This window comes from Capricornis sumatraensis, chromosome 1 (assembly GCF_032405125.1).
Source record: "Capricornis sumatraensis isolate serow.1 chromosome 1, serow.2, whole genome shotgun sequence".
NCBI classification, from domain to species: Eukaryota; Metazoa; Chordata; class Mammalia; order Artiodactyla; family Bovidae; genus Capricornis; species Capricornis sumatraensis.
Window position 1 is genome coordinate 187,503,623 of NC_091069.1, and position 11,319 is coordinate 187,514,941.

An 11,319-nucleotide genomic window follows, 5' to 3' on the forward strand; every position below is an offset into this window, starting at 1 on the left:
GGACAGGTGGGCACGGGGGTTGACGGCAGGAAATTGGAGGAAGAAAATGGCCTGAAAGTTAAGATGAGCAAAGGAAGATGTGTGAATTGGAGGCTTAAGGAGAATCCTGACTGGTAGAGGAAGGCAGGTTTCCTTAAAGGCCGTTAGAGAAGATATAGTTATCAGTCAGTTCAGTCGCTCAGTCGTGTCCGACTCTTTGCGACCCCATGAATCGCAGCACGCCAGGCCTCCCTGTCCATCACCATACATATACAATTTCTGTTAAGACTTGTTCTACCTTCAAAGCCAAAGTTTGGTACTGCTGTGTTCTCCTGACTGTGTCTTTTGGCTAAGTCATGTAGAAATGGAGCCATGTTTCCAGCCACACTGAAAAGCATCTACCCCACATTCTTTTCCTCATAATGTGGCCTGGTTTGTATGAGGCTTGAGGAAAGCATGTCGCCCAGACTCACTGAGGCTTTTTGAAAGTCAAGTCTGTCATGTGAGCAGCCCTTTTTGATTTATCTCATTTCACAAAAAGGAGCTTTTACGACTTTTTTGCTACTGCCTCGGGCCTAAGCAGAGGCTGTACAGCTGCAGGTAAACCTGGTTATGACCCTTTGTAAAGCCGTTATTGAATCTGTTGCTCTCCAACCAATGGTAAAGAAAATGATGAACAGATGGCAAAGGACCCCGGCTTTCTTTAAGAAACTAATGCTAATCCAGAATGCTCACATAAATGCCAAGCTGCCCAGCCACAGGGGAGTCTCCTAGTGGCCTTGCACCTCTCTCAGCTGATTAAACAGCTCTGTTTCTTCAGAAAGTGCTTCTTGCCACCGCAGCTTGAAATCCCTGAGCATTCCATGAACTCTGAGATATTCCATTCCCTTAACCCCAGGATCAGCTCTGCTCCAGTGTGCACTTTGGCCCCAGGACATGCAACACTTTTTTCCCCACTCTCTAATCCTTGTATAACTTGGCAGGCCCTCCTCTTGGTAGTGTCAGGAAGATACCAACTCCTCGAAAAATGCTGTAAGAAGTTGTCATGGGGGGAGCTTGAAGGGTGAAGCGGAGGAGGAAGCTGTTTGGGACGTAATTGTAGGCAGCTGTGTGGCTGAGTAGTGCACTCTGGGTAATTATCCATAATATCCATTACACTGTGCATGGAAATTGTGGTTTTAGAACTGCGTTTTGGCAGGCCCCCTAATCAAATGTCTTTTGATAGTCATCCAGCTTAGCACCCTCTCAATTATGACTGACTCGGCTTTAATCTGGAGCCATTTTAACTGTGAATCTGCATTAATGAATATTTTGGGGGGTAGGGTTGTTTGTTGAACATGTGGCAGATAACTGATGCCATGGGGAGGTTTAAAAGGACGTGCTGCTGAGAAAGAGCCGCTCCCTGTGCTGTGGCTGTGCTCTTACAAAGAGAGGAAGAGAGATGGGAGTTTTGGTTTTTGTTTTTAACTCCTTCGGCCTCCATCCTCAAGATGCTATGTCAGAGTAACAAATGTGAAAGATGAAGGAAAGAAGGAGCTTGGCAGCGAGCTATTGCCTGCTCCCTTCACCCCCCCCCCCAAAATGGGGCAGCCGTTATTCCCAGCTGCTTTGCAGTTGTGGCGCATCGTGATTACTGCATTAAGAGCAGCCCCAGTGAGGGCTACTGAATCACAGGGCCCTGGCCCAAGAGGATGAGTCAGTAACTATGGCTACCAGAGCTGCTTTGAAGTCTACGCATATATAAAACCTCTCTCCAGTACAGCTGCTGCATATGCAGTGACAGCAAAGAAAGGTCATGGCTGAAGTTAAGTAGGCAAGGATTGTTTTCCACCAGTGCAGTGCAGTCAAAGGATGAAGCAAGGCCTCTTTTAAGGGTTCTTGCATTACTTGTGGCCAGCAGCAGTTCAATAATACCTTCACGGTATTATTTCTTTAGGAAAAAAAAAAAAAAGGACACGTATTGATTTACCAGCTTTTCTTTCTTACCACTATTTCTATTGGCTTAAACTGTTTTTCTCTAAACAGGGGATATGTTTCTGCTTAATTTTGCCTTTTTGGTCATTGCAAAGTGTTGAATGTGTGCAATATGGAGAAAGGCAGAGAACCAGGGTATCGTGTGCTCTCGGGCACAAAGCAAATGAATGGAAATTTAACGTTCACATGGTTTCTTACAAGGGAAAATGGAATCATGACTGTTGAATTTTTGTAATATGATTAGGACAGATGCGTTTCTTCCTTATCAGATCATTTCTGATATTTATTAAAGGTCATCTTGAATCCTGAGTTGAGATGTTGCTTTCATTCTGCCCCAAATACTTTTGAATAATACTTTAAGTGAAACGTGGCTTTATGATCCACTTTTCCACTTGCAGTCTCCCTACTTCTCATTCCATGTTTACCTTTTTTTTTTTTAAACGAATGTAGTTGTTTTGGTTAAGTTTCCAAAACTGACCCAGAATGTTCCAAACATGATCGCTGGTTTGCATGCATTTAAAGGCCTCATATTTCCAAGGTTAATCTACCTTGACAGTCATCCTTATACATAGGGTTTGGGATATTGAGATACTTGAGCAGAATTGCTTCACTGTCTTGCTGAACTCCACTAGTAAGTGTTCTTGCTTTAAGGCTTCTTTGCCCAGAGTTCCAATTACATCCCCCCATCACTGCACCTCAGGTGGGATCGGGTTTAGATATAATGCACTTCACAACTGTTTGGGAAGCCATGTTAATTTTTCATTAAATGGATAATGGTGCTACATGTTTTAATGTCCATTCTGCAAGTCCGCTGGGAACAGGGGATTGGATGGCAGCAGGCTGAAATGATCTGATTCCCTTTTACTCCATGAGCTGCAATACGTAAACATCTCCCAGCCCCTCTCCAATCTTATTAGAATTGAACTTTTGCTCTGCTGGCCCATTAGCAACTCACTAGTGTGTTTCTAATGTTTCAGGAATGACCATTCTAATTATTCCTTATTGACTGCTACAGAAACCATAGCACTTAATGGCAACATGTTAATGGTCTATGGGTATTGGTCAATAATTCATATGTGGAGAAACAGTAGAGAGCCTGCTTCCTCTGGGATGCTAGCCAAGCCCTCTGCAATCTTAAAATGCTAGGATTCTTCCACCTCCAGGTCTCACCTCTTAGCATCTATGACTAAATCATCACCTTTGTTGAATGTTGGTCTTAAGGGAATTAAGTGCTTTTCCATTCAGGTCAGAGAAATGGATCACTGACCAGAGCAGTTGGGTTCTAGAACGCTCTCCTGGGATTGGGAAGAAACCCACTAGACCCAAGGAATGAGTTTCCATTGCTTTCCTGTCTCTTCAGGTCGCTCGGCGTTGGGGCATTCAGAAGAACCGGCCAGCCATGAACTATGACAAGCTCAGCCGATCTCTACGCTATTACTATGAAAAGGGCATCATGCAGAAGGTGAACAGTTATGAGAGACAATTAAGATCACTCTCAGAGAAACTGTCCAGGGCTTCTGTACTAAGACTAATGGCTTCGAGGAAATGTTAGCTTCGTGATTCTGTGGTAGGAAAAAATCTTGGAAAAATGAGTTAAAATGAGATACAAAGAGCACCTTTAATACTCTCAGGCACCTCAAAACCAGAGGTTGTGGAAGATTCTGTAGGAAAATTAGCCTCCTCTGCTTTAGAGAAATAAAGAAACTGTCTCTACTGACAGAAATGTCCAGATAGGACTTCCCTGATGGTCCAGTGGTTAAGAATCCACCTGCCAATGCAGGGGACAAGGGCTCGATCCCTGATTCAGGAAGATTCCACATGCTGTGGGGCAACTAAGCCCTTCTGCCTATAGCCCGTGCTCTTCAGCAATGAGAAGCCACCGCAATGAGTAGCCCCCCCCACCGACCCTGCCACAACTAGAAAAAACCTGCACACAGCAACAGAGACCCAATGCAGCCAAAGAAAAATTTTTTTAAATTGTCCAGATACTTAGGCCAACTATTATATCCATAAAGGAGCCAGGGAGAGAATCAACTTAAAGGTCTCTGCTCCCACAAGAGCTTAGTTGAAGTCTTTAGTTGTTAAGACACCAAGACCTCCAAATATGTTGGTCTAATACTCTTAAGTGTTAGGACTAAGAAAATCTTTTTCAAAAACTGGAAACTACAAGTTAAAAAGCCAAGATTTGCAAAATGGGAGCAGAATAGCCTGATAGCAAGTTGCAGAATAAAGGATGAAGCATATTTTGAGGAAGCCAGGACAAAATCCTTATTGTGATAGGTGGTGAAAGACCAAAATCTTAAAAGCCGTGTATAAGCAGAAGATGAAGATGGCTAATCTTTGGTTTTTCTTAACCAGACTTTATACTGTACTGTTACCCAGATTCTAGCATTTATACATTTAGGCAGTCTTTACATGGTAGATGCACTCAGAATTATATGGTCATTGTTGCTGAGAACTTGTCTTGTGCTAAAACCAGGCTTATCTTCTCCTAGGCAGGTGGTAATATGACCCCATATTCCTCTCATCTCCTTAAATTATTAAAACTTTTCATGGATGGTCTTCTGGATAAAACTCAGACTTTAACCCTTCATACAGGCTCTAAGGCACCATCTAATCCTCATTTCCTCACTTGCACTTGTCTGCTTCCACTACCACAGCCATCTGTCTCTTAATATGTATTGTTTGTAAACAAACACTATCAGTCATGTAAGTTATCGAGCATATTATAAAATGAAAAAACACCTATTAAACTACCATCCTACTTAAGAACATTCCTAACAGCTTCATTACCTGGCCAGCTCCTACTTGTTTCTCAATCACCTGTTTACTCCAAGAATCTGAAGTTCTCAAGCTGAGTTACGTGGTCTCATCTGCTTCTGAGAGCACCTGCGTTCATCTCCATCACTCTGTCTCCCTACTCTCGATATTGTAAATCACTCCCTGGCTTGTCAGTATCTGCCACAGGAATATCAGCTTGCTTGGGGCAAAATGAGAACTTGACTTCAGTGCTTGGCATAGTTAATAGATACTCTAAAATGGGTTATCACCCCACCCTAGCTATTCCCTCCCCCCCTTTTTTTAAAGGTACAATTCAGTGCGGTTTTAATATGTATGCAGAGTAGTACAACTGTCACTCAAAACCAGTTTTAGAACATTTTGTTGTTCAGTTGCTAAGTCGTGTCTGACTCTGCAACCCCATGGACTGTATGTAGCCCACCAGGCTCCTCTGTCCATATGGTTTTCCAGGCAAGAATACTGGAGTGGGTTGCCATTTCCCTCTTCAGGGGATCTTCCCAGATCAGGGATTTCACCCATGTTCTTCCTAGGTTTTCTAAGAAAGAAGAGAACTCTGAGAATTAAGCATAAAATAGTACAGAGGAAGGCATAGGAATGAGACTTGGGTGGGCTCAGATCCTAACACTGCCATTTATTTATGCTTTAAGGAAAGTCAACCTTTCAAAGCCTGTTTCCCATGAAAGTGTAGCTAGTAATTCTTGATCTAATCTCAAAGGGGTAATATTTATGTGAAAATGTCCTAGAAATAGTAACATGTTTTCCAGTATAAGAGATCCTTGCTTTATTATGTGACCTATGAGTAAATGAAAATTAAATGAAAGAGGAGTGGTAGCATAACTGATCCGGGCAGGGACTCAGAAAAGCATTAGTGCCATACCCTCAGGTTTACGAAAGGGAAAACTAAGATTCATAGAGATTGAGACTTGCTAGTGACCAAGCCAGGGCCGGAAGCCATTCGCTCAGGAGCTAGTATTATCATCACTGTATACTCCTGCCTAGCTCTTCCACATGTGAGCTGACTCTGGCTGGGGAACCAGAGATTTAACAGTAAACTGGCTTTTAAGAAACCCAAATAGGAATGAGTGATTGTATACACCTGCCACCCTTAATCAAGACTGGTTGGTTCAAGTAATGTTATAATGCATAAAATTCATATAAAGGTAGTTTGCAGTTCGTTCAGTGTAGCAAAACCATGACATTAGTCATTTTCAACTGCAGGTAAGCCAAAAAGCAGTTCTTTTTGGTTTTGGAACAAGCTTATAAAATCCCACATAGCTTCTGAATTCCTAGCCCTGTGGGACAACAAAGCTGTCCTGTGAAGACTGTAAACTTGAGGAAACTGAACACATGGGCTGACTCCTGCATCTTTCCATCCTTATAACACCAGCCTCAGCATAACCGTTGTTTCTAGACTGATTTTAACAGTGAGGATGTTCTTTTAAGAACCTGAGTTTGATATTCATATATTCTTTTCAGCTGTCAAGCTGTGGTGTCAAAACATTCAGTAGGTAACAGGTCCCCATGGTTTATCAAAATAAATCGAAGGATATGGATAATCAACTACCATTGAGCCTCTTGGTCCCAGGCTGCCCAAGAGCGTGGTGGCTTAACAGATATCTCTTTCTTCCCTTGGTGCCCACACCCCATGCCCTGGTCCAACTGGGCCTCATAAGCTGCATTTTCTCTCTAGGTGGCCGGGGAACGATATGTCTACAAGTTCGTTTGCGACCCTGATGCCCTTTTCTCCATGGCCTTCCCCGACAACCAGCGTCCGTTCCTGAAAGCAGAGTCTGAGTGCCACCTCAGCGAGGAGGACACCCTGCCACTGACCCACTTTGAGGACAACCCTGCTTATCTTCTGGATGTGGACCGCTGCGGCAGCCTCCCCTATGCCGAAGGCTTTGCTTACTAAGTTTCTGAGCAGTTGAGCGGCCAAACCTTAGAGCTAGCAGTTCCCATTCAGGCAAACGAGAACAGTGGTTTTGTTTGTGTTTCTGGCTGTTCCTAAAGCTTGCCCTTTGAGTATTATCTGTCTCCGGAGATAGAGAATCCAATCGTCTCTGGATTGGCACCCTTAAGGACAGAAACTTTGGTGGGGGAGTGGGAACAGGGAGGGGTAGAAAAACCACCCAAAAGCTGGTGCCTCAGCTCTTGATCCTGACAAGTTTTCTGGGAAGCGATTGAAATGGAGCCTCCTTCCCATGGACAATATATATGCAAAGCAATACCTTGTTCAGGTTGGTACCCGCAAACCAGGACAGAGTATGTGACAATCTGCATTGATCAAGGACTACTAAATGCCTTTACATAGAAGGGCTCTGATTTGCACAATTTGTTGAAAAAGTGAGTCATAAAACCCATAGAACAGGAGGTAGGTTAAGTTGGGGAGGCTCAAACCACGAAGGGTTGCCAAGTATTACCTTAAAACTTGGACAGCTCTTGCAGCTCGCTGAAATGTTTCCCCTTGGTCTACAAAGAAGGGGAAAAGGATGAATAGCTGTTACCCACTCCACGGTTCTCAAATAAACCATTGCTACTCTTGGGAACCTTCTGGCCATGTGGTCACCAAGTAGAGCAAGCCCCCTCTCTCTTCCCAGTCACATGGCTGTGTGTGGATGGCTTTAATTTTAGGAGAAGGTGATTAACACTTTTGACAGTATTTTGTTTTGCTTTGATTCGGGGGATTGTTTTGTTTTGGAAAACCAGTTTATAAACTGATTTTTGTAGTTTTGGTATTTAAAGCAAAAAAAAACAAACCTTTTGGTAACTGAGCACTGTGCCCTATAAACAGGACAGTGCCGACTTCTGAAGACGCTGCAGCTTGAAAGGGGCTTTGCTGGGGGCGTCCCCTTGGCTGAGTGCAAGCCCTCTTTATTGCCTGCTTTGTGCTTTCTGCACCAGACAGCCTGACGGAACATTTGCACCTGAGTTGTACATTTTTGAGGTGTGCAGGGCAGCCTGGACACACCATTTAGATTCTATGTGTATAGTCCCCAATGTTCCCTCCCATGCCCTCTCTGGAAAGCATATGTACATAATACATGTCATGTCCATTTGAAACCTGGTCACCTGATGGAAACCCTAGGGAGTCTTCCCTGGGCATGACTGATGACAATTTCCATTTCATCCATTTTTGTTTTTCCTTTTTCTTTAAATCCTCGGACTTTAAACCCTGCATATGATTCAATAGGGTTTGAGACGTATGCGCGACACCAACAGGTAAAAGTGTGCTAGCGCCTTAGTTTCCTGCCACTTTTCAAAAGAGTTCTCTGATCGCTGAATTTTATTGGAAAAGTTTTCAACAACCCAGCTAAAGCTACATGAAAGCTCAAAGTAGAGGAAAAGGCATTAGAAAGTGGTAGGACCTTGGTGCCTGCTGTTGAGAGAGTTCTGTGCTTCCCCTGACACTGAGCACAGAATCAATGATGATGCTACTCTTCATACACAAAGGACAGTGCTTTGTTTTTCTATTGATGGAACGCTCTGCAGTCTCAAACAGTCCCCCAGGTGACCAGGAACACATTTGTGAAGAGGGTCACAGATAAGGGGTGCATTTCATAGCTGTGGAAATACAAGGATTCCCTCTTGGAAGCTAATTAGCCCACAAAGGTATTGCACCTGTAGCTTGGGCCTTAATTAGCATTGTATTCTAATCAAAGGACTCTTTCCAAATGGTATTTATAGCTTTCTAACCTACACATAGTCTATACAGAGATGCATATTTTACCCCAAGCTGGCTAGAGGTTAATTTGTTGTAAATGCTGTATAGGATTTTTTTTTTCCTTTCTTATCTGGGTTTGGGTTTTGTTGGGATTTTTTTTTTTTTTGATGGATTTATGCTGTCTTAGCAAGTATGAAAAGAATCGTCTGTAGCCTGCGCTCCCCTCCCCCGCTATGGCCATGTGGCCGGTGCGGTCTCGGGACACAGGATGGCGGCGTCACCGTTGCATTTCCATCGGACTCATGCACCTCCCTGATGATTTGGGGTTTTTCGGTTTTTTGTTTTTGCTTCTTTTCCAGAGTGTGGAAAATCTACAGTGCAGAAAGGCTTTAACCTGCCAGTTGATTTGAAATACTTTTCCCCTGCGCAGGGCTGTTTGCATCCTGCCAAGCTGCGTTATATTCTGTACTGTGTACAATAAAGAAGTTTGCTTTCAGTTTACCAAGTGCCTGAAACCCGCATCTTTCTTGCCCCCATCTTAAAGTAAGCAGAAGTCACCTGGTACCTTCCTCTCCGTCTCTCCCCCTCTTAGCTATCTAGCCTTATGACTGTAGAGTTGAGAGTCAGCTTGCGCACAGCTTCTCTCTTCTAATCTCATCTCTCAAACTCTGGCTAAACATTTGATCCAAAAGAGTAGAAGGAAAGTAGAAAACAGGTTTTCCCAGCCAGTGGGGAGCTGACACCATCCTATCCCTCCTGTCGAACCCACCTACTCACCAACTCAATTTTCTTTTGTTTTTTAAAGCATAGCTCGCTTTCTGTAGGCCCTGGGTTCATTGTGAGAAGATCACTAACTAGGCTAGGACTATTGAATTCCAGGATATCTGGCTCAGCCCCTTAGATTAATTCTTGGAAAACCAGACAAAAGACGACTACCTGTTTTCCTAGTTTCTCCCCAGATTTTGACCTTAAGTAGAATTTTACTAGTAGTTCCCTCAAAAGTGACAGCTTAGGAAGGTCGTGGCTCTTTTGTTTTTTCCAGCCATAGAGAAGCAAAAACCTTTCTTCTGAGTTTGAACGCTGTTAACGAACTAGGTTCATTTTGCCTGACGCTCAGCAAGCTAAAATGCTGAAATGCAGCAAAAAGAGGAGATAGGAAAACAAGCCTGAAAACTGCCTCCTGGAAGGCTTAGGAATAAAACATCAGGGTGGAGTAAGATGTGGGGCACCTGGGGAAAGATGCGGGATGGAAATTCTGCACAGGTGTAACCAGGATATAGGCACGTTGTGAGGGTGGAGTTTGCAGCCTTCTGAAGTCAAAAGGTCACCCACTTGCGCATGCCCAGTGGGAGAGCAAACGTTTAAGCCACATGCTGCTTGGGGTCATTGAGGTCTTTAAACAACCTTGATTAGGGAAGGCAGGTGAAATGAATTTAACCCACAATTTTAGGTGCATATATATCACTTGGAAAAAGTTTGCAAGACTCCGTGCAGTATTAAGCTTTCAGTGCTCTTATTTCACCCTTTTTCTGCACCTTAATTTGGGCTTTTCAAGGCTCCTATTACAGTAGAGAAACAAGTAGGTCCTTTTTTTCTAGTCTATAACAGAAGGCTTTCTGTGAGTTATCTGTATCTTTCTTTCACTGTTTTACAAGCCCTAAGTGTAGAAACATCTGAGCCTGAATCAGTGCACAGCCGCTTGAATCGGAGCTCATGAGGAATGAATGCCTACCACATAAATCCATTGGCTTCAACAGCTTAAGAGATGCTTGGGGAGAAGGCTGGGGAGCCAGGACAAAGTAAGCCCTGCCATTCAGCTTCACTACGATTAGACGTTAACAATCAGCTCCCCATTCTTCACGGGATCATGATCCCCCTGGGCCCAGATCCTGATTGTTAACCTAATGCAGAAGGTCACCAAACACTGGGCCGCCCTTCTGTAGAGTGCTAGGATAAGAAAGCCTAGAAAACAGGAAGTTTGCTCTTCACCAAGATCCCCTTTCTTGAGCCAGGCCAGTAAAACAATGCTTTTTCAGTGGTTAGATGACAGAGAAGTAGTGTGAGGGCAAAAGAATGTGGTTTTGAGAGCCAGGGTTTGCACAGAATCTAAATTCTAGTGCAGCTGGGACCGATGTAAACTAATGTGGCAGAAAAACACTCACGCACACAGACAGTCGGAAATCTTGGAGAGCCGGTCCATGCCCAGTGGTACAGGTGGCTGGAGCTTAGTGTATGGCTTCTAAAACACAAGAAAAAGGGGAAAAAATCAGAAAGTCATCATCATGTGTTAAAATCATCTGTTTTAACACATACATAATGTAAGCATCCATCTATCTTACTCAGCAAGAGTATATTATACTTGGGGTGGGGGTGAGAGACAAGCCCCTGTGTCCTTCTGGTCCCAGCAAAGACACCAGTGTCCCGTTTGGAAGGGGCCCTTGAATGACCAACTTTTGTTTTGCTCCTCTGATTTAAGACCTGGCCCTACACCCAGGTCTTGTTGACCTTGGCAGTGGACCTCGGATAACTAACCTTTGGATAGCACTTCACAGTTTACACAGTACGTTTTCATCTGCATTATCTTTCTGGCAGGCTTTCTTAAATGGTAACACTTTGCTGAAATTAAATCTGAAAATATCCATGGCTGTTAGCCTCCAAAATTATGATCTTGGAATGTTCTCAGTGGCTACTATGCAAAGAGAGCTAGACACTGGGAGGCGGAACATAGGGGTTCTGGTTCCAGCTCAGAGATTGATTGGATCTGACAAGATGATCTCAGAGGGCCATCTTGGCCTAACCTCCTACATCAATGAGGCCACTAGTGAATTGTTATTTCCCAGATCCCTTAGGAGGGAAAGGAGTTCCTTGGGAACTCAAAGCGGGGATTGGGGGTTGGGGGTATGGGT

The 11,319-nt window shown here is 43.8% G+C and overlaps 1 protein-coding gene across 1 annotated transcript in view; it reads left to right on the forward strand.

The window, feature by feature from the left end:
- ETV5 (ETS variant transcription factor 5) overlaps positions 1-7,060 on the forward strand; it is a 53,654-nt gene extending 46,594 nt beyond the window's left edge. Inside the window, exons 11-12 of the mRNA XM_068973494.1 lie at positions 3,314-3,415; positions 6,443-7,060. Of these exons, the coding sequence (XP_068829595.1) occupies positions 3,314-3,415; positions 6,443-6,664 (324 nt within the window). The 3' untranslated portion in view covers positions 6,665-7,060. The remainder of the gene's footprint in view (positions 1-3,313; positions 3,416-6,442) is intronic.
- The last annotated feature ends 4,259 nt before the right edge of the window (positions 7,061-11,319 follow it).